General features: G+C 38.4%; 1 protein-coding gene across 2 annotated transcripts in view; it reads right to left on the reverse strand.

The window, feature by feature from the left end:
• Positions 1-4,350: 4,350 nt before the first annotated feature.
• Positions 4,351-25,074, reverse strand: part of LOC129775166 (uncharacterized) — a 366,981-nt gene continuing 346,257 nt past the window's right edge. For both annotated transcript variants that reach the window (XM_055779542.1, XM_055779543.1), the window contains 2 exons: positions 17,110-17,544; positions 4,351-9,648 (listed from right to left, as the gene is read on the reverse strand). In XM_055779542.1, the coding sequence (XP_055635517.1) occupies positions 17,239-17,544 (306 nt within the window). In that variant the 3' untranslated portion in view covers positions 4,351-9,648; positions 17,110-17,238. The remainder of the gene's footprint in view (positions 9,649-17,109; positions 17,545-25,074) is intronic.

The following is a 25,074-nucleotide window of genomic DNA, read 5'->3' on the forward strand; positions in this document are numbered from 1 at the left end:
TCGTGACCCAGGATACGATGAACGGACAGGTGTACATGAAAGAGTGCCTCCAGAAGCGGCTGCTTCCTCTCCTGAAGGCCCACAACGTCCCAACAATATTCTGGCCGGATTTGGCCTCATGCAACTACTCCAAGGACGTGCTGAAGTGGTATGCGGACAATAAGGTCAATTTCGTGCCGAAAATGTTCAACCCTCCCAACACTCCGGAGCTCCACCCCATCGAGAAGTACTGGGGGATTATGAAGCAGCACCTTCTTAAACGACCTAAGGTAGTGAAGACAGTCGAGGAACTGAAGAAAGTATGGGTTTACATGCAAAAAACGGTTGATTCACAGGTTGTGCAGAATCTTATGGTCGGGGTTAAGCCCAAGGTGCGGGCATTTGCGTATGGATTGTAAATAAAATACGAGTAAAATGGTAAAATGAAGTTTAATAGTTATTTTTCAAACCCTGAAAATTTGATGGCAATCGGATGAAAACTCGAATTTTGCGAATCAATTTTGTATGCGGCAATTTCATTGTGGACACCCTTTATATATATAACGTTTTGTTTTTTGTGTCCCGCATTAGACCTCTGACCATCTGGTCAATTTACTGTAGGGCCAATCCACAGTATGAAGATTTAATTTTGATGAGGGTTCTTTCCCAATTACATGCAAAGCTAACCAAAATAAAATACAATGTCCGAAATCAGTTGGCACAAAAAATAAACGAGTCCAGAGAGAATGATCAATCTCGATGCTCGATTCGATTTATTTCTCGCAAGTAATTAGGTAAACCACATCAAAACAAAGGGAGATTAAAACGGCAACCGCAAACCGACCGCTTCTGGTTGTTCTCTACACCCAAACTAGCGTTGGCAGAATACATTTCATCTTTGGCAGAAATGATGCCATTTAGTGTGCTGGAGAGTCAAATGCGCAAATAATGAGCTGTTTTAAAAGCTTAAAAATGGTTGGTATGTATGCGTGCAGACATCTCTTTCTGTTTTCTTTTCTCATTTGATTTGGGATTTTGGCAAAAAAAAAGTCCATACGACGTCAATGGCGATCGAACCAAGGCCGGCTGGAATGCAAAGCTATTTTACACGATCACGCTAACCACATGGCTAATGATGCTTCAGCAGTTGTTCAGCAAATACGTAATAATATTGCACCTGATTACATAATAAAGTTGGAAGGTGTTTTCTAAGAGTAAAAAAGGAGCGCATGAAGGAGAACAATATCTATCTCGGTCTGGGCCGTGTGTGTGGCAAACTATGCGAAACGCTTATTTGTCTCTTGTTTCGCTCGCTCGTATTGATCTTATATTGCTGTACCATGTATATTATATAAATGCTTACCAGTATTTGTGCGTCATGACATTTTCTGTTATGTTATGTCTCATTTAATGTCATAAATCGGGATGACAAAACATGAGCTAAAAATCAATTTTGGGTGTAGGAAGAATCGTATTAACCCGTATCGTACCAAGTGTGCGAAAAATCGAACAGCAGCTTTAAACAATTTTCATTGCTTCAGAAAGCATCCATGTGATAATGTTTTTGTATCAAATGATAGCTTAATTTATTAGCTACCATTGACCCTAAATTTCATTCAATTTTTTATAACTTTTCTGGATAATAAATTCTGTTTAAATCATGTAAAATATGTGTCTAACCTAACATAACAAAAATCAATAAAATACAAGAATTTGATAAAAGAAAACACATTGTCACCTGTCTTCTACTTTTCTTATTCAACATCGAAAATGAGCATCCTCAGCTGGAGCTCGATGTCCATAAGATTGACATTCAAACACTATGCTTCAAGGAAGCTGAATTGGACCAATTCTGTTCGCTAGTCGACCGCAATGTACAGCTGTGTATCATCAGTGTACACCAGTCAACAGTTAGCTCCAGGATACACGAGGACATCGTTGATAAACAGTGGAGATAACTGTGGTCCTCATATTGTTGATTTGAGGAATTCCAGATCTGCTCTCAAACCAGGTTGAGGAGCTTTTCGCAGCCAGATATCGATCAACAAGCTTTGATCGAAGCACTTCCACGGGTTTTACGGATCATCAAAATTTTCCTAGTTTCACCAAAATTATCTAGTAATGAACCTTGTGAAATGCTTTAAGTTCAGTGGCGTTAATTTGTCGGCCACCTTCAATGTTGCGAAGACAAAAGGATGTAACATTTCTGCCGAGAAATAATTTATGTTGGTACGAAGAGATGTCATGTTTAGTTCGACAAAACATGTGTTGGTAGTTCATGGCATGATATTTCCGAATAGCTTAGAGCTAGCACTCAATAATGTAATTTTCCAATAACATCACACATTATTTTGCTGCCCTATTTATGCACCGGATTTCACGGGTGTTCAATAAGAAATGAGAATGATTTCAATACATTTCTGTAGAAAAAGTAAAGAGCGTACATTTTTTTCTCACCGAGAAAATTGCTCTCTGGGCTTTCTAGAAACGCGTAAAAGTGAAGGAAAAAAGTTTACAGTAGACTTCTTTCGGGACGAAAATGTGCCGGTGTGCACTGTTTACCGGATCCTGGCATCCCGAAGCGTTGAGCGGAAGACCGGTAGTGGCCGTCCGGCAAAAATTATGACGAAAAAAATAAGGAAAAAAAATGGGTGGGTTATATCTATAATATAAGCGCAAGGTTGACGTGGGACTACCTAAGCTTAGCATTCATTTCAGTGAGCAGAAGATATGAAGGTATATCCTTTAATACAATTTTAAATAACCAACCCAAAGCCTTATGTTCGTACCCGTTCTTGTAATCCGTGTTAGGAAAACATTTATCGGAGTGCAAAAAAAAAACATGTGGGTGCAGAAGTACCTCCGGTTTGCATGAATCAACAACTTCAACTTCTACTTTTTATACTATAGAGGATTCAAACCTGAAGAAGCAGCAGAAGAATAATATGCCCATGAGTTGTTTCACTCAGAGACTATATAGCTCAGAGAAACAGCTTGTATGAATGAGAGATTCCATCAATCTATTCCCTTCATGCCCTCCAGCGAAGAGAAGAAACCGTTCCTCCGGTGAGCGTGTTCTCCCAGTATTCGTGCATTAATTCTCCAGTCCATGCTCTTGTTTTCCTGCATTCTTTGAGCACATAATATAGATGCCAGATGAGGAGACATGTTTTCGTTTTGAAGACATTTAATTTTGTGAAAACATACTGAGGTCATTTCAAAGTATGTGAAAACAATTGTTTGTGTGATTTATCGAACATGATTTAGAAATATCGTGATGGTTTGCTCATTCTTGTTCATTATGATTACATTTGAAGACATGTATTCATGCCATGCAAAGATATTCGAAAAAATCATCTGGCATCCCTCACATCCAAGCTATTTCTCTCGTGAGAATGTTATCCGGCCGAAAGCGAGCATATTGCCCCGATCGAGGGTATGCCATACTGCTCGATGGTAAGCTGATGCGGAAAATATTAAATTGAGAAGGAAATGAATCCTTTCTTACCATTTCCTTCATCTGAGATATTCACTGGGAACTCGACTCAATAAATATGACCCACAGTTGTCGCCTCTGAATCGGTTTCAAGCAACAAAAACCTTATAGAAATGATGTAGAAAATTACATCAAAAATCGCTTCCAAAGAAAATTATTTTTCTGATTTTTTTAAAGCATGTTACGAATGTAAAACTTGCGTGGTAGGATTCTATCATTGACTAGCACGATTGCCTATATCCGTTGCATTTCTATTCTTGCTGGGTTACGAGAAACTCAGGCGGGTCAAATTGCCCGGCAGGCGCGTTTTAGACACATCTCCTCTACTCGCAGTTTGCATTTATTTGCAAAGCTGATTTCCCCAGACATTTTGGTTCTGATGTCTGTGTTGGGGAAACACATTTCAGTCGAAACAAAAATATCCCCGATCTGCATGAATTTGCAATGCCAATTTGCGTACGCTCCATGGTTTTCAAGTCTGTGTTAGGGAAATACATTTTAGTCGGAACAAAAATACCCCGACATGCGTGTATTTGCAATGCCGATTTCCATACGCTCCACAGATTTGAAGTCTGTGTTAGGGAAACACATATCAGTCGGAACAAAAATACCCCCGACTTTCATGTATTTTCAATGCCGATTTCTCCAAGGCTGCTCAGTTTTGATGGCTGTGTTAGGGAAACCGAAACATTTTATTAATTGCGATAGAAGCGTATAAATATTCCCTATCAATTGATGCAAACATCTTTCCAATCCAGTAAGAAATGTTCGAGTTGTAAGCATTCGGAATCTTTCATTTTTCCTGCATATTCTGTGTTTAGGTTTTCATTTTACCCCCCAAAACCCCCCCAACCGCCCCCCCCCCATATACTCCGGTTAGACGTAGTCACACGTCAAAACTGCTAGACAACAAGGACTGTACGAGTTTGCGGGACGCCGGCTGGATATTTCGCTGCTCCCATTCCTACATCCCTCAGGAGGTAGGAGGGCATCGTCTGTCGGAAGAAGACTAGGTCCCCGCAGTACACGGGCGAGCAGATTGCGACAGTGAAATCTCAGTGCCGGTGGATGATGATGAGTTATCGTGGGACATCGCTGGACGACGAGAGTTATTTTCCGCTGTCAAAGTCCCACATTCCCGGCAAGGACCGGTACTATACCACTGATAAGGCGTTCACCCCCTCCGGGGTGAAGTTCAAATACAAGCATAAGTTTGAGAAGAATGAATGTTGTATATTGAAAGAATGTTGTATATTGCAATCTCCGACAAAGGGATTTCAAAGCCCTGGTTTAACAAGCCGAGCGGACTTGCCATCAACCAGAAGGTGTACCAGGAGGAAAAACAGCTACTGTATGTACCCAAGTAACGGAACCCGACCAACCTGCCCTAGTGCCGTCCGATCGAGGATTTTTTCGGGTCCCTCAGGGACCGGATGAACAAGAGTAATGGGCAGGCCACGGACGCCAAACAGCTGACCACGAGGATCCGGAATTGCATCCGGAACATGGTTGTCAGTGTTGTCCAGTCCAGTTCTTGTGAAAGCATCAACATCAAAAGGAAAAACTCGACCGTTCCGTCCAACGTGATTCTTGATGGGATAGAGCCAGCATCCCCTGACGATGCGTGTGAAGTGTTTGCGACACTTACTTGTACAACTTGACTTCCATGTTCTCCGAAGGACTTTGCGGCAATTATCCCTGCTACAGTCAAGTTTCCATCGAACTCTATACGGATATCATGAACCGATGACAGCGATGATTCGTGTTTGAAGAATCGTCTAACCGATTTAGGAATCGATTGAGGAGAGCATGACTGTTTTTATCTGTGTATTTATGTTATATTTAATGTATGTAAACTAGTCTGAGTTTTTATTCATTGACACAAGCACATTATCGGATGAATTATAAAATATACAATATCTCCACCAAATTGCGCCGTACCCCTTTGCCTGAGATTCGCTTTTTCGAAGAACAACCGTTATGTTTTTTATAGAGAATACTGAATTGCTTGAATTTATTTCTACTATATCACTGAAGAAATTCTCATTTTTATTGATCACCCGTATGAGCCATGCTTTCCATCGTGTCGAGGGGATTCATTCTTTATAGACTGAACTTCTGCCATCTATGTTTTACGTTGGACATGGCGCGTCCGATTGGAGTTTACAGCCTTTTGTCAGCGATGTTTTCAAGCATTTTTTTGAAATGAGAGTCTTTTTCAAGACTAGCTTTCAATGGTCACATTCAGAACGAATCTTCTCTCCGTATTAATGTTGATTGTTCAATGAACCAGCTCTCATCGAACTGAAATCCTCAAATTCTGTTCGACCGGATGAAATCCCAGCTTAGAATTCAAAAAAAAATAGTTGTTGAATTGTTGTCTTCACTACGATGTTTATTCGGGTTTCCGTTGTCAACGAGTATCTCCTTTTCGCTTTGGAAAAGAGCGTACATTTTGACGGTTGCAAAAAGGCGACAAAATGAGAAAGACCATCTATAGCTATCACGGAATTTTTGCTCTGTACTCAGTCCTAAACTTTTTGAACCCGTGGTTATAGGATCGATAATCACTAACTGCTAGCGTTATATATTCATCCTTTCGCATGGATTTATCCTGACTACGTACTTTTTCGAAGGAATGTCTCAACCAGTTCCAATCTTCCTTCCTTCGACAAAATCTAGGTTATAGCGGTTGAAATCTTATTTGATTGGGCTTGTGAAAACTGGACGGTGAAAATTGACGATGGTCTAGTTAGTGATTCTCAGCTGTATCAGGAATTTCTAAGCGGAGTCATCTTGATCCTTTGATGTTCCTGATTTACTCCAACTACGAAACACTTGTGTTGGAGAACTCTCAGAAAGGAGTGCTGATGATTTGAAGCTTTCTCCTATGTTAATTTAGAGGTTGATGCATTATGCGACAGTTGGAAATGTTCCAGAAATGGTGCGTCATCAAGAAGAAAAGACCCAATTAATTTCGGCTTTTGATGGTGTTCAGCTAGCCTGACATGATTGCGTTAAGGATCTAAGAGTTTGTTCAGACCTTCAGCTCAACTTTTAAGTTCAGGTGTACTACGTTCCTGGGCCTTGGATTCATTCCGTACAACCTGAATGGAATCAACAGAATTAATGCCAGGCATTGTCCCAAGTACAGTCTCGTAATACGGAGTTGTTATCTCAAACGCAGTCACATTGATACAACTCTGATGCGTATACAGTAAAACCTGTTTTTGTGCGTTTTTTTTTGCGCGAATTTTTTTTGTGCGATTTTCTGTTCTTGTGCGGTATATGAAAAGAAGCATATTTGACGAAGTTATCGTCCATTTAGTTTTTTCGACGGTTTATATGCATTTCAGTGCGGAAAAAGCATATTTGCGTCTCAATTATCCACTTCTGAAATCATTCCCTTCCTCTCATCAAATGCTCTAAGTTTTTCTAAGTTTTTGCATGACATGATATCTAACAGCATCACGTTTCGGCATGCAACTAAAAGCACAAAACAGCCACGCGCAACCGAAGAGGCAAACTGTCCCATCGCAAAGCAGGGAAACAAACAGAAAATTGAACGGTGAATGGCGTGGATTTAAGTTATTTTCTGGGGGGATACTTTTTTTATGCGGTCCCTATCTACCGCACAAAAATTTTTTTTTTCAAAATGTGTACCGAACACGGTTTTTTTAAAGCTACTGATGAAGTTTCGCACGATTTTTTTATGCGGTCCCTATCCCCCGCACAAAAAAAGGTTTGCCTGTATACAGTTTCATGGCATGGGTGCGTGCTCATTCTCCGATTCTGTATCGGCTTAATTGTCTCAAATCCACAAATCAGACTATGTATTTTCTGTATTTTTCTTTATAGTCCCTTATGAACAAAAATATAACGGTACAGTGTATACAGTCCTTAAAGTGAGGGAGAAGTGTACACAGACAAAATATACATTAATCAAAAGCTGGCATATTTTCTCATCTCGGGGTCAAAAGAAACAACAGCAACAGTAACAATTGGCCCCCTTTTCCGCCTTGTATACCTGAGTAAAGATTTAGTCCAGAGCATGGATGATAAGTTCAGTGGAAATTTGAATATCTCTGCAAATCTCTGTAGTGATGCTGTAGGTTTTTCGGAAAAAATATAAACGATCAAAAAGTCAGGCGAAATACTAGCATTTCCGCTTATGCGCCATGCTTATTAATTCTTTTACATATCCGGTTTTCGCCCGAAGGAAGGAAGACATAGAATTATGGATATAAAATTAAATTATTATGCTTTGATTGAAAATTATGCTCCCTGATTTCTTCAAATTATAGTTGGCAACCCTGCTTGTAACGGATGAAAAGTGGATCGATGGCCGATCAAGACAGTCATGGATTGAGGCTCATGTTCTATATTTGGTAAGCCCAACTCAGCGATATATATTCTGAACTGTTCAAACAAGGGGAAACCATCACCGAAGCTCGTTATCGAACACAACTTATTAGTTTGAGTCGAATATTGAAAAAAACAACGGCCGTAATATGAGCAAAGCCACGATGAAGTGATTTTGATGGACAACAACGCTTGCCGCAAGTTGACGAATGCATTAAAATTTACCTGGAATCACTTCGATAAGAAGTCTTACCCAATCCAACATATTCTACAACCGGTTTTATTTCGCAACAAACAGATTTTGGAAAAAAATGCGACGGATTTCAAGTTGTACACCAGATATATGCAATGTATCTGCGCAGACATACCTTCTGTACCGAAAGTTCTGAGACACTGTAAATAACACACGAATGTTTCTTCGAGATAGTCGATACAAGTGTCAACGCTTTGACTCTCGTTCGGAATAGTCAAGATCGGGATGTACTTAAGGTTTGTTCGTCAAGAACTATATTTTATGACCTCCACGGTCTCGAAACACTTTTTTCAATAGTAAAAAGAATAGATCATTTTGAATTGTGCTTCTTAAAAATGACATAATCGGAAATACACAGTGCCGTATCCAAAAAGTCTCGTTGAGCAGAAGCTCTTTGGAGAAGAATAAAGTTTCAACCCAAGGGTACCCAAGCTCCGAAATAAAACAAGTGTTTCATTTCTTTAACAATATTTAGATCAAACATCTTCTTTTTTTTATCATCAACAAGATGCATCAATTATCTCAATGTGATCACCTTTTATATTTTTTTAACATCTGTATCCATTTTATGTTATTCTCCTCCATTTTACAGTTTCCCATCAACGTGTTAATTCGCCACCGGCTCCGTGACCATGAGCTACCGCAGTGTCAGTCAACCTAAACAGATTGATAAAAGCGCGTTTTCGTTAGCGTCCCAGTTGTAAAATACAGCCCAGATCAAGGGTAAACCCATCCGTTCCAGCGGAAGAAGACGACACAGATTAACGATAGAAACCTTGGCATTCAATGGTTATTCCAACTGTCTGTCCGCTCTTCATTACATGCTGTGACTTCTCACAAAAGATTAGAAAGATCAAACAAAAGCGATAGCAACCGAGATCACAACAACATTTTCCTCGCGGCGTGTTGTTTGCGTAGTGGTGCGGTGGCTCCTAAAAAAGGGAGCTTTTTTGCTTCCTTTTCTTTAAGGCACCCAATCCCACCTATTTGCAACGGTGATGGGGGAGAGAGGCGGACAAACGATAATAATCTTTAATTTCCGACCAACGGTTTCGAGTAGTCGTTGTCGTTGATTCGCAGGATCCAATCCACAGATTTTTCTCGTTTGTGATTTCTTTTGGAAGGATTCGTTTTCGGCTACCTTGTGGCGCTAAGAAGATTGTATTTTTTTTTTTCGTTCGCATATCGCATTTGGAAACCGGCAAAGCGAAAATCAAAGCTTGTCGTTACAGCGTGGGAAAATGGGGGAAAACGGAATAGGCACGTAATTGGAATCAGATTTTTCTCTGGTTAAATGTTATCTTTTATCTATTCTCATTTAACAGATGAAATCCCTGTCACTTATTCTCACGCGAGCTTAAAATTTTGGCATTTACGTAATTTATTTATAAATAACTACACACATGTGTTTACGTTCCATTATACCGTTATCCTGGCTGGTACCGTATCCTCACTCATGCCGCTTTTTCCATCGGGAGTATCGTTTGTTCATAATGCTTCTTTTTGTTTTTTTTTCACTCACAATAACATTACAATTATTTTCACGTAACCTTAGCTCCTGGAACGATAAAGCATAGAAGAAAGACAATCATTAGAGAACGTGACATTCGGTAATGGCGTGGGCTTTGGAGGTGTTCCAACTGCAAAATAATGGTGACACCTAGGAGGAGATGTTTCGCTGTGTTTCGAGGGGAATGATCAGGAGAAGAAAACACGTTAAGTTTCCTCACGCAACCTCTTATAAAACATTGTTTCGCAACAGGATAAAAAAATCAAACATGGCACGAACAAAGCGCAAACAATCTAAAACGAGCGAAGAATTTAAATTTCCCAACAGCGTGATAAATAGTCAGCGCCACCGCCGCCACCACCACTACGAGCAATGTTTGTTTTTCCACCGTGTTTACTTGGGTCTTCGGTGCGCTTTTGTAGCTTTCTGACAAACTTACCAACGAATCTCCTATTTTCCACTAATCATGTAGACAAACATTGTAAATTTCATTATCGCACCGCTGTACTTTTGGATTCGTTCTCCCTAATGACCGCGGATTCGCATTTAGGTCAGTTTGGCCTGTCTGCCGGGAGAGCAATTGTGTGTTTCCAACGAATTACAGCGCGGACTCGATTATATACAGTCTTCGATTTCTTTTCACTGTATACAATCGAGTCAAAAATAACATTTTTTTGTTGGATTTTTGATTATAAAAGCAGAATTTTAGTTTTGATTCATCCCCTTAAAGTCATAAAATACCTTTCTCATATAAAAAATCCGAATTATTTCAGGAGATGATAGAGGATCATATTTGATGATAAAACTTATTCTTTCGTTGCAATATCATTTTAAACAATTCCTGATGAATCTTTAACTAAAAGCTACCAAAATCACGATTTTCACTTTACTATACTCGTGATAACCTATTAACTTTCACTTTAACGTTGACCCATTTAATTTTCTCTTGAAATAAGCCATATCTGAATCATAAAAAATATATATTTTTTAACTATATATAATCGAGTCTAAAAGTGTATATAATCGAATCACATTTAATCGAGTCTGACCTGTATAAAGTTAGCCTTCTAGTCGAGTGCCCAGTGCAATTACATAAAATAAGCATCATTTATAATGAATGACTAATAACGGAAATGATGTATTTGGCAGAACCTCCTCAGAATTCATTTTAACCCTAGGGTAAATGTTATTGGATTATTTTTTTGGTAATACATTGGATTGATTGAAGATTTTGATTAACACTTTGATCGCCCGTCACCCAGATGTGGGTCTATTTGGGTCTATCCGAGTTGTGTAATTGTTATTCTCATCCTTAGAAAAAAAAAAAACTTGCAACTTGCTTCTTCTTTTAGCTTTTTATCTACCAAGCGCAAAGAACAATGAAAACGAATCACGCGAAAAGTCGGAGTTGTCAAATGTGATATAGTTTGTGACGATTATTTTCCCACAAAAGTGACATGTGTCCTTGGTATGATATATTCACAGAATCTTCGCAATCGATTGATTCTGTTGCATATTCTTCAATAAAATTGCAGTTATTCATCGTCATCGAATATAGTATATAGAGCAAGTACGTTCGGATGAATTTCATTTTTTATTATCATTGGCAACACTGTACAATTGGCTGAAAAATTATTTTTATACGTTTTCTAATCAGCAGTCAGTTGATTCGGATTCAATAGAAAAGTAGTCCTGAATCGAACCCGATTTCATTGTTATCGTTGCCCGCCTATTTCTCTAACGCACCGAGAGTTGGATTTGGGCCCGCAAGAAACTCGACCGATTCGCTCTGGGCGACGAAAGTGTTAATCATCAATGGCTCGGGCGGTGCTGCTGTGGCTCCTTCTTGATTTTAATTAATTACGAATGAATGAATTTATCAACGTTTGTAGTTTTCGAGATATAAATAAAAAATCTGGTGAAATTTCATTATTTTTATTGACGTTTGTTTATGAATGTTTATATAGGGGAAGACCGCCCCCCTAAGAAAATCAATTTTCTTTAGGATTTCCCCTATTTGGTGTGATGCATATCATTGAGTATACAATAATCTACTGCTAAAAAAATGTGTAACTGTTGATTGTATAAGTTTTTTGACGTTTTTCATTAATTATTGAAATGAAAAAAAAAACTTTTTTTTTGCTGGCGGGGTAAGAAGGACCACCTGCGGGGTGAAACGGACCATGACGGGGTACGACAGATCGATGCTATTTTCAAACAGTTTAGTCTAGTAAAAATAACAGGAGCAGCGTTGTCTAAGGTACTAAATGTTTAGGGTTGTTCATAAACTACACACAAACTTCTGGAATGGCCATCCATGGCAAGTTTTGCAAGGTGTGACGAAATGACAAAAATATGCTATTAATGATTCTTGCGTAGTGATTCTGGGGATTTCTAATAAAACTAGTTCGTCTTACCCCGCCGGGCGGTTTTACTCCGTCTTCCCCTAACCCTAATTTGGCTGAAACGTCTCGAGTTTCTGGTTCGCGCAAGGGAAAATGGGCTCGAGTGTCAAAGGGTGAACAAAAACGTCGTTCGAAACAAGTTTAACTTTTAAACTTTTAAACTTTTAAGTTTTTTACTTTTAAAATGTTAATCAATTCCAATACCTTATAACTAAATGTTTTATAACTGAATCTCAGACCAAATTTTCTCGTCAATCAAATGGAAGCAACGGAATTTCCTTGGTAGCGTGCTTTTTGGAATCTAAAACAAGAAAAGTTCAATAACTATGTCACAGTACAGATTCGATCAGAAAGGTGTTCACTTTCGTAATAAATTGATGTAACTAAAAAAAACTATAACTTCTATAATTACTTCTTCTTATTTTATGAGAAAAAAAAAGAAAAACAAACGACCATAATAAAAGTTCAACACTGAAAAAATGTAATAAACTTTTTGAATATCGAATCGTTTTCACAGAACATTTTTGTGGTTGTATCGATTTTTCCGAATTTCCTTTTTTCTCTTTTCGAAATTTTGATATTTCTGAAAAAAAAATCTGAACTTTCTAAAATAATATGAAAAGCTATGCCACCTTAAAAGCTGCAAAAACAAATACCAAATATCAAATAACAACTCACACTAAAATGAAGATTTCAACTGACTAATTTTTTTTTCTGAAAAAAATGGCAAAATAGTTAAGTTTTTTTTTCAGCTTTTTGAGTAGTGCTTTCGTGATTTATTTTTTCATAACATCTCTACACAGTATAGCACCGATTATCAGTGAGCGGATTTTCGCAGTGCGCGGATTATTCGTGAATGCAGGATTTATTATAGGGGAACTGGGGGGAATGTGGTCACCCTAAGGAACATTCCGATTTCCTGTGTCCACATGCCACTAAAATTTTTGTTATTCGAAGAATATTGTAGCTCAACTTATTGTAGTTCAAGATAGTAAGCGGTTTTTATTATGAAAATTGAAAATAGTACATTTTTCATTATTATAAAAAAGGTTGAAAAATCGAGAATTTTTTCTAGTGAGGACGTAAAGTGGTCACCTGTGGGGGGCAAAGTGGTCACTTGCACAGATCACGCTAGATTTTTCAATTTATTCATTTTTAATTTTCAAAATGTTTGAATCATTATTGAAATAGTTGGTACATGGTTGAAATGAGCTAGGGCTATTCACCTAGAATCGTACTTGAAATTTTCTCATACGTACACAAACGTAATAGGAAACACATAATGTTTTTCAAAATGAGGCTTGGTATTGGTTGGGGTGGCATATTTTTCCTGGCTCAAAACCACAGAAGGGACTTCATTAAGAGCAAAAGGTGATAAGGTATATCAGTTTTTGAAAACAGAACATTGTCAGTAGTAATCCTCCACTGACCATTTTGCCCCCCAAACAATGAAATGCGAAAAAAAATCTGTTCACCTCCCCTAGAATATGTAAACAGTCGTCCAAACTGTTGATTTGTCGTAAAGATCTGGTCAAAATAAAATAAATTTCACTAGAAATTCATTAAATTCGAAATGCACAAAACTACGGCCGAATGGCTACCGAGAGAGCGTTTTTTGTTTTTATTTATTTTATTTATGCGACAGCTCCACTGTAGTACAGGGTGACTCAAGAGTTATGAAATTCTTTAAACATAACATGACTATCAATACGGTATTGACACCAATCAAAATCAATAGTTATACTACCAAACAAGCAGATGACCACTTTACTCCACGTGACCACATTACCCCCACCGCCCCTAACTCTATAGGCCTGCCAGATATTTGTCGGTAAGTGTCAGTCTCTTGCTTTTCTTTTGCAAAGATCTTCACATGAACTGTCCACTGGTGTACACGAGCTTACAAAGGGGTTAGTTTGATGATTTTCTTAAATCATAAAACATACATTTCAAGCTGAAATGTATTTCTCCGTGTTATTATCTTGTTTAGTTATTTATCGTGTCATCTCCATTGACCTTGGGGTTAATTTAGACTCCACTGTTTTCCACCAACAAAGTGGCGAAGATCAAATACTCACAGACAAGAAACTTAAAAATGGAAAAAGAATGGAAAATATAATTTTGAATAGCCACTGCGAAATATGAAAAAATAATAAAGTCGACGATAGTCGGGGAAGTAAGTTCGATTCTGTGTGGAACTGTTTTATAGCATCCAGAAATAAACTAACAAAATGCGATAATTGAAAATTTCGTTATTTTGTACCTGATATTTTATAATGGCGAAACTACACCCAAACTAGCGTTGGCAGAAAACATGTCATCTTTGGCAGAAATGATGCCATTAAGTGTGCTGTTGAGTCAAATGCGCAAATAATGAGCCATTTTGAAAGCTTAAAAATAGTTTGTATGTATGCGTGCAGACATCTCTTTCTGTTTTCTTTTCTCATTTCATTTGGGATTGTGCCAAAAAGAAGTCCATACGACGTGTCAATGGGGATCGAACCTAGGCCGGCTGGAATGCAAAGCTAATTTACACGACCACGCTATCCACATGGCTAATGATGCTTAAGAAGTTATTCAGCAAATACGTGATAATATTGCACCTGATTATAAAATGAAGTTGGGAAGTTTTCTCTAAGAGTAAAAAAGGAGCGCATGAAGGAGAACAATATATATCTCGGTCTGGGCCGTGTATGTGGCAAAGCATGCGGAAAGCTTATTTGTCTTTTGTTTCGCTCGCTCTTATTAATCTTATATTGCTGTACCATGTATATTACCGTTCTGAATCATATTTCGGACGCTTAAGGCATATGATGCAGAAAACAGATCTCAACTTTATGCACGGGTATTATTTGGTTGATACTTTTAATAAATTAGTTCAATATGCTTTTAAGCTTTCTACTTTGGTACCTATTTGATTGAAAACATATAAAAGTCATCGAATAAAATGCTTTTCAAATCAAGCGAATAAGAATCAAACTTCGGACACCATTTATAAAAAATCAAATTTCGGACAGATTGAATTCAAATTTCGAACACTTTATTTTGTAATTTATTGAACGAAAATTACATTACACTTGATTATATTTTATAGTCAACTGTGAAACACTTACCAAGCAACCACAGTAACCTGATAACGATGACGAAAACTAATGAAACACGAGAGAAATTTAAATATTGATGAAGAGGGAAAGTCTACGTTATCACGCTAAGCAAACGTCAAACACAAACGATAATGAGTGGGTTTTGGATTTTGGATGGATTTTTTCCTACTATGTAATAATTCAAATGTAATTCTCAAATGAAGTGATAGTGAAACCAAGGGATTACTCTAAAGAACCAATTGTGATATTAATGTTATAGTTATATCATCAGTGCATCAAGCATTTCAAGATATTAGAACAAAGTGTCCGAAATATGATGTTGTCCGAAATATGATTCAGAACGGTATACAAATGCTTATCAGTATTTGTGAGTCATGACATTTCTGTTATGTTATGTATCATTTATTGTCATAAATTGGGATGACAAAACATGAGCTAAAGATTGGAGGCGAATGAACTGCAAAGTTTAAAGCCTCTTAAAAACAAAGAAACGTGAAAATGAGCTAAAAATCAATTTTGGGTGTAGAATCATTGACATTGACGGAACTTTTTTGCAAAAAAATATCTCGAAATCCAGATATCTGATCACAATGGGATGTACAGATAAGTTTTTGATGAACTATTAAGGAAAAATAACATTTTAAATATACCGTCAAAAAGTCTCATTCAGAAATTGATTAAAAAATATTTGTAACTCAAAACAAGTCCCCTTTGATATTTTTCACCACTATACGTCAAACTTTGTTCAATTGAAAGGAGTTCCTGATGGACATGTTTTCAATAATATCAAACGGGACTTGTTTCGAATGATACATTTCAATTTTCGTGTGAAATTTTGTTCAACGGTTTTTAAAAATGTTATTTATGTAGTGTTCATTGACTTTACAACCATTTTGCTGCGTATCATATTTTGGTTAGACATCTGAAAGTTCAATACATTTTTTACGGAAAAAGTAAGTAGTCTGGATACGCCCTTATATAGGGTCTTTCAGAATCAACGCTCACGCAAAAATCGAATAGCTCCCTATAAAATGATTTTTTCGCTCCGTCGATGGTAGCACTCCATTCCCCACTTCGGGACGATAATATTCGGATACTCGTTCAGTGTGATCGGATGGTTTTCAGTGTCAGGATGTACAATTTACAAGAACGTGAATTTTTAGTGAAATCGTATTACTCGAGCAACCGAAGCCGTAATGAAATTTTGTCCTCTTATGGTAAGAATTTCAACATTTCTCGTCGTCGATAACTTCCTCTGAAGGTACGTGAAGGACCGTTGCTATGTTAATAAGCCACATAATTTGGCGGAATTTAAAGAAGATATTACTTGGATTTTCAACAGCATCGAAGTCGTAATGTTAGAGTTGTGCATGAAGAATTTTGTTCACCGTTTAAAATGCGTTATCAAAAATGAGGGTTACCACATCGAAAATGTCTTAAAATAAGCTTTATTTTCGTTTTTAAAAATAAAAATCGGTTCCTATTTGTAGAAATTATTAAAATTTGTTGCGTGAGCGTTTAATCTGAGAGACTCTGTAAGAAATCAGTCGTAATTAATATTGGTAATTTTTTGAAACCATCATTGTCATGCACTTTAGCTGATGCCTTATGTTTTTGGAAACTATCAATCTCTTTCTAACAATTATTCTGACTTCTATGAAATCGAGCTTCAAAACCGCCTTAAAAACCACTCTTCGAATATCAAAGGAGCACATTCCAACGCGTCAATATCGGCATGAAATTTTCACCAATTTATCGTGGATTTGTCAGTATAAACTCAAACTTATAGTGCAATCAATATCACACGAAGCACATCAGTGCTCAGTGCTGATCCAAGCATCAATTGATTTCCATGGGGATGAAAGACTGGAAGCTTTCCTAGCGCACGATTTGGGTGATACACATACGGGCGCAAATGATAAACTAAATACCACATGAAAACATCAAAGCATCACTATGGCAGCTCTTAGAGTAATTAATATCCCACTAGCTATACTCACATTTCATAATACTCCTGCTGGATATGCGCCTGAACAAACTAACATTTGAAATTAGGAATAAGCAAACTCAGAAGGGGGGCCTTGCCTCCCATTCCCCATTCGCCTTTCTCCCGTTCAGGGGGCGCAGTTTTACTGTATCAAGGGCGCATTTTGGGAATCGCCAAAGTCCACGGTGTAGTACATATCGTTCTCCAAATTCATCGGCAGCGGTTTGTTGATTATTCGCTCCGGCTGAAGACTGTACGAGTTCGGATGCTGGTGGGCGTAGCTATAGTTCAGGTTGTTGTGTCCCGTCGGCTGCTGTCCCTTTCCGCTCAGCCAGTGCCGATTTGCGGAGGACGCCTTCGTTTTGCGGCCAAAGAACGGTATCAGCTGGCGGTGTTTGTTGGCGAAGTGACGATAGCTCTGGTGCACCTTGCAGTGGCATGCGGTCAGCTGTGGGATAGAGAGAGAGAGAGAGAAAGTATGTTACATTCAGCTTAGTTTGAGCTGGTGATTCACAGCTTTTCGAGAACAGCACGATTCGAAATTCGTCTGTCCATACAATAGAAATCAGTCTTTATTGAGCTGAGTTCAATTATTGTGAACTACTCAAAACACACTATTAACTATAAATTAGCCGATGCAGTAACGTTTGTGAAACAACTAATCCATCCGCAAGACATTGCTATTTCCATACAATTTTACAACACTAACAAAAACGCTATTTACATTCTCCCACACAAATATATGCATAATTCCCCCGCAGTCTGCAGCAATGTTTATGCTTGTTAACATATTGGCTCCCGTTGCTATATCCTTTGCTTCGTGGAGAAATGCATTGCTGATGCAGCATCCGTAGATAGTGTTGCGAAACGCTACTAAACTGCGATGCTCAAGTTGCGCCTTAGTCTGTGGATGGAACCCATGTGAAAGTATTCCTGTATCTGCTGCATTCATTCCAGAACGGGCGCAGTTTATACTGCGGTGTATCTTTTTTAAATTAAAAAAAGGCTGCTACCGGAAGTTGCAATTCGGCAATGAGCTGTATGCTTTTTTGTGGGAAACGATATGTGGCTGCGATGGGGAATACTGTTCCGGATCGCCTTAGTTGTTATCTTTTTGTGGCACGATATAGTAGGTGTAGCGAACCAAGGGGCCAACATTAGTGTAAGATGGAAATGTAATGACATTCCGAAATACGTTTGATATTTTCTGGTTATCAAATCGTTCGAAACTGTAAGATCAAAAATAATAATATTGAATTTTAATTAAAGGGTGTGTCACATCAAATTGCATAACGGAAAAAACGCTGTAGAAATTCGCCCAGTAGACCGATCCTTTTGAAAATTTTAGACAGTAAAATAAAAACTATTAAACAACTTTTGGCATTTTCTTTTTATTCATACTTCGAGCCCAAGCCCGTATGCTCGCAGCTTCCTCTTTACCCCGTCCATAAGGTTCTGTACAACGTCAGGTTGTAGTTATTTTTTTTTACAGAAATCCATTTTCTCTTGAATTCCACCTCCGATTTGACAACTTTAGGGTTCTTCCGGAGGGCCTGCTTCATAATCGCCCAATATTTCTCTATTGGGCGAAGCTCCGGCGCGTTGGGCGGGTTCATTTCCTTTGGCACGAAGGTGACCCCGTTGGCTTCGAACCACTCCAACACGTCCTTTGAATAGAGGCACGAAGCAAGATCCGGCCAGAAGATGGTCGGGCCTTCGTGCTGCTTCAATAGTGGTAGTAAATGCTTCTGTAGGCACTCCTTAAGGTAAACCTGCCCGTATACCGTGCCGGTCATCACGAAGGGGGCGCTCCACTTTCTGCAAGAGCAGATCGCTTGCCACACCATGTACTTTTTGGCAAACTTGGATAGTTTCTGCTTGCGAATCTCCTCCGGAATGCTAAATTTGTCCTCTGCTGAGAAGAACAACAGGCCCGGCAGCTGACGAAAGTCCGCTTTGACGTAGGTTTCGTCGTCCATTACCAGGCAATGCGGCTTCGTCAGCATTTCGGTGTACAGCTTCTGGGCTCGCGTCTTCCCCACCATGTTTTGCCTTTCGTCGCGGTTAGGAGCCTTCTGAACCTTGTATGTACGCAGGCCTCCCGCTGCTTGGTCCGCTGGACGAATGAACTTGACAAATTCAGCTTATTGGCGACATCCCGGACCGAGCTTCTCGGATCACGTCTAAACTGCTTAACTACGCGCTTGTGATCTTTTTCACTGACGGAGCATCCATTTTTGCCGTTCTTCACCTTCCGGTCGATGGTTAGGTTCTCGAAGTATCGTTTTAGTACTCTGCTGACCGTGGATTGGACGATTCCCAGCATCTTACCGATGTCCCGATGTGACAACTCCGGATTCTCGAAATGAGTGCACAGGATTAATTCACGACGCTCTTTTTCGTTAGACGACATTTTTCCAAATTTACGAAAAATTGACAGTGAAGCATGACCAACGTGATCTATACACTCTTATCTGATTGTAAGCGAAAGCTGAAGATATAATTCCTAAAAATTAAATTTCTACAGCGTTTTTTCCGTGATGCAATTTGATGTGACACACCCTTTATGTACATTTTTTCACATATATCATATCTCTGTGATTTGATGTTATGCGACAATATAAGACAATATATACAATTAGTATCCAGAGGAAAATCACAAGAGTTGTGTTCTCGAATGTGTTTGATACGGGTAGCTCTATGATCAGTTAATTACCATAATCAACAGAATGACATGACTCGACTTGTTTCCAAACCAGCAACATATGCATTTGTAGTGTGAAACCATTTGATTACAGCTCTCATTTTTCAGTTTCATGTTCTCCAATGGTTATACCATTGAACTTTGGATTGTCTTCCAAACTTTCAAACTAACGTTAAAAATGGAGACGATATTTCAAGAAAATTTGACTTCAATACTTGTTATAATATATAGTATATCACAGATTTTGTATCAATCAGAAATATACGTATTGAAGAAATATGTATATGCTCAGAATACCGAATGAATCATTATTTTACGTGATATTCGAGAGAGAATTCTTTTGTGCATTCCGTGACACAGCCTCTGACATCGTGCTCAATAACGTTACTTATTGTTATGTACAGGGTTTTCCAACTTTAAATTCCGAAAGTAAATTGAAATAAAACACACTTAGAATTCGAATTTCGATGAATCTTTTATTTCAAATTAAAGTTTGGATTACGCCATTATGTGTGAAATACAACATCATTCAAATGTCCACCTAGGGCTTCCTCGCACACCTTGATCCGGAACAGGTAATTTTCGATGACTTTTCGCCACATATGGGGCGGTATCTCGGTCATAACTTCACGAATGTTGTCTTTCAAATGTTCAAGAGTTTGCGAAGAGTTGGTATAGACACGGTCTTTCGCATAACCCCACAAAAAAGTCTAGCGGGTTCAAATCGCATGATCTGGACGGCCAATTGGCATCACCAAAACGCGAAATTATGCGTCCCTCAAATTTCGTTCGCAATATGGCCATGTTCGGTCGTGTTGTGTGGCACGTGGCGCCGTCCTGTGAAACCACATGTCATCCGTATCCATATCTTCAATTTGTGGCAAAAAAAAATCGGTTAACATGCAGCCATAGCGCTCACCATTCACAGTTATCGTCTCGCCGTCCTCATTTTCAAATAAATACGGCCCGATGACTCCAACAGACCATAATGCGCACCAAACAGTGACTTTTGGCGGATGCAATGACCTCTCAACAATCACGTGTGTATTTTCTGAGCCCCATTTACGGAAATTTTGGGTGTTCACATAGCCACCGAGCTCGAAATGTGCCTCATCGCTGAAGAAAATTTTATGCGAAAATTGTTGTTCGTTCACCCAATCGACGTATGCCCGACGCATTCCATGGTCACCACGCTCTAATTTTTGTACCAGTTGGACTTTATATGGATGTAGGTGCAAATTCGACACAATGATGTGTTGGACAAGCCCAATTGCTGAGCACGCCGTGGAATCGAAACATTCGGGTCATCCTCCACACTGGCAGCAACAGCAGCAATATTTTCGGCCGAACGCACATTACGATAATGCACAGGTTTCACAATATCCGCTACGGATCCAGTTTGTTCGAATTTACGCACTACATTAGCGATTGTGTGCCTACAGAGCACGGACGGATTTTGGTCGTCCATGACGACCAAAATCCGTCCGTAATGCTCGAAAAACATTTGCCGGTTTTTCATCATTTTTATGGTATAATTTAACAAAATTAACACGTTGTGCGATGCTAAAACGATCCATATTGTAAAATAGCAGACATTCAACTAACGATATGACGCTTAGGTTGACAGCTATGTCAAACGGTTGTCAGCGCAGGGCTGTATACTTTCGGAAGCCCGAAATGGAAAACCCTGTAGAATAGCACACCGCTCCTGATCAGAAATAGATAAATGAGGCAATATTTGGAAAAAAAAACCCACAAACATTTGGAGAGGAAGTAAACATTCGTGTTATTATTCCTCTCTACTGCAAAATGTATACTCATACGTGAAATCACAAGTTGTTGATTAGACTACATATTTTTTTTATTATATGCTGAATTGATAAATACAGATACATTACAGAAATATTATATACATTCTTAAATATAAATACTTTACAAAATCTTCTATATATAAAAATGTATTTCTGTCTGTCTGATTCTTATGGACTCGAAAACTACTGAACCGATCAACATGAAAATTGGTATGTAGGGGTTTTTGAGGCCGGGGAAAGTTTTCGTGATAGTTTGAGACCCCTCCCCCCTCTCTAAGGGGAGTCTGCCGTACAAATTAAACACAAATTTCTACATTACTCGAGAATTAATCAAGCAAATGAAACGAAATTAGGCATGTGTAAGTTTTAGGGTGCAATAAACATTTCTATGGTGGTTAGACATTCCTCCCCCTCTGAAAGTCTCTTTAATAAAGAATAAAAAAAAATATTCCTCCCCCTCTCTTAGAGGGGGTTTCCATACAAATGATACACAAATTTCTGCATTACTCGAGAATTAATCAAGCAAATGAAACCAAATTTGGCATGTGAAGGTTTTAGGGTGCAATAAACGATTCTATGGTGGTTAGACTCCCCCCACCCCCTCTCTAAGGGGGGGCTGTCATATAAATGAAACACAAATTTCTGCGTTACTCGAGAATTAATCAAGCAAATGCAACCAACTTTGGCATGTGAAGGTTTTAGGGTGCAATAAATGTCATACAAATGAAAGACAAATTTCTGCATAATTCGAAAACTAATCAAGCAAATGGAGCCAAATTTGACATGCGAATATTTTAGGGGAAACGAAACGTTTCCACGGTGAATAGACACTCCTCTCCTCTCGCGAAAGGAGGGGGGATTCAAATGAAGCATACATTTCTGCATAATTCAAGAACTAATCAAGCAAACTGAACCAAATTTGGCATGTGGAGGTTTTAGGGGGCAAGAAACATTTCTAAGGTGCTTCAACACTCCTCCCACCTTTCTGGGGCTCTCTTAGAGGGGGTTGCCATACAAATGATACACAAATTTCTGCATTACTCGAGAATTAATCAAGCAAATGAAACCAAATTTGGCATGTGAAGGTTTTAGGGTACAATAAACGATTCTATGGTGGTTAGACTCCCCCCACCCCCTCTCTAAGGGGGGGCTGTCATACAAATGAAACACAAATATCTGCGTTACTCGAGAATTAATCAAGCAAATGAAACCAAATTTGGCATGTGGAGGTTTTAGGATGCAATGTTTCTATGGTGGTTAGACACTCCTCCTGCTCTCTAAGGGTGGGCTGTCGTACAAATGAAACACAAATTTCTGCATAACTCGAAAACTAATCAAGCAAATGGAGCCAAATTTGGCATGTGAAGGTTCTACGGGGCACGAAACGTTTCTATGGTGAATACACTCCTCCCCCCTCTCTAAGGGGGGCTGCTACACAAACGAAACACAAACTTCTGCATAACTCAAGAACTAATTAAGCTCAATTTGAGATATGAGGGTTTTTGGGTATGAGAAATGTTTCTATGATGGTATGACACCCCTCCTTCCTCTGGAATGGAGAGGTCCCATGAAAATATTACACATATTTCAACCAAAAATATTCCAACCGAACATGACAATTGAAAAATTTTCGGAAAACTCTGAAGGAAAAAGGAAAAATTCGGAAAATTAAATTTCCATATGTCCTACAATTATATAGTGACAAGTGCTGTTAGTCCATTTGATGTTTGCACTAGTGAGATTGATCTATGTTCGAAACTGGAAATAGATTTTAATGTGATGAAACGCACTCTTATATCTTCTTCTATCTATACCAATAACAAAGTATCGCCGAATGTGTTTATAAGAGCAGAACTCGAGGAAGGAATTGGATTTAGGGCTGTCTTTCTTCTATCATATTTTCTGTATAAAACATTTATTCCATGTAACGGAAAAACATGTTATTTGTTAGTGGTTGAAAAATCTTGAACGCAAATTGTGTCTGAAAATAATCTGATATTATAATGATGAGTTTTGTTAGAAATACTAGGAATTTTAAAGCAAAATGTAAATTCAACGGGGTCGATTTGAATATCAATCAATGAACAGTTCTGTGATTGGACTCATGAATTTGCTCATAGTAAAAAAACGTGAATGTTTGAAGGTATTGATAACAAAGATGGGTGGGTTATAGCTATGATATAACCGCAAAGTTGACGTGGGACTAGCTCAGCTTAGCAATCATTTGTTTGTATTCATAAAATTTTTGATTGAAATAAACAATTTCCGAATTCAGTCGAATTAAATATATTTGCTTTGTGAGTAAAGAGATTGAATAAATGCCATGTAAGGTCAATTCATGCATTGTGATAGATTATGTTCTTCGTTACAAGTAAAGTTAATGACAGTCCTTTCACGTTTGGTATGATGCCTAGGACAAAATATGTGAACGGAAGAATTATCAAACGATTATTTTATTTTGCATTTCCCTCTGAAGTTTGCATCTCTCAAGTGCACGTACTTCTCGAACCGCGAATTTGCTTGATTTGATGAATTTCAGGCAATTCAATGCAATCTTGAATAAACGAGCCAAAGCGTTGTGTTCGTACCCGTTTTTGTAATCCGTGTTAGGAAAACACATTTCGGAGTGCAAAAAACATGCGGGTGAGGAGAGTACCCCCTGCTCGCATGAATCAACAACTTCAACTTATACTTTTTTATATTATAGAGCCTTTAAACTTGAAAGTTCATTCGCCTCTAATGTCGACTGACTGACTCATGACTGATAATTAATTAGAGAGGTTTTAACTTTTCAGTTCATTCGCCTTTTCGGTCGGAACAGAAAATACCCTCGACTTGCATTAATTTCCAATACCAATTTCCCCACACTCCATGGATTTGAAGTCTGTGTTAGGGAATCACATTTCAGTCGGAACAAAAATACCCCGGACTTTCATGTGTTTGCAATGCCGATTTCTCCAACACTGCTTGGTTTGAAGTCTTTGTTAGGGAACACATTTCGGTTAGAACAAAATCCCCATACTTTCATGTATTTGCAATGCTGATTTCCCCAAGGCTACATGGTTATGATGGCTGTTTTGGGGAAACCGTAAATCGGGCCAATCAAAACGAGGTAGTTAGGGCGTTTAAACAACGCTTAACATTTTACAGTTATTCAATTGTTTATCTAATGAAAAATAACATTTTATTAATTGCGATAGATGGGTAGAAATATTCCCTATCAATTGATGCAAACATCTTTCCGATACAGTAAGAAATGTTCGAGTTATAAGCATTCGGTATCTTTAATTTTTTCTCGCATGTTCTGTGTTTATGTTTTCATTTTACTCCCATATACTCCGGTTAGACGTAGTCCCACGTCAAAAACAAATTTTGGGCGGGACGAAGTTTGCCGGGTCAGCTAGTCATAAATAAATCTAGTTTTATGTACAGTGTGTTGGGGAGCTTATTGATAATCTCTTAG

Source organism: Toxorhynchites rutilus, chromosome 3 (assembly GCF_029784135.1).
Source record: "Toxorhynchites rutilus septentrionalis strain SRP chromosome 3, ASM2978413v1, whole genome shotgun sequence".
Lineage (NCBI taxonomy): Eukaryota > Metazoa > Arthropoda > Insecta > Diptera > Culicidae > Toxorhynchites > Toxorhynchites rutilus.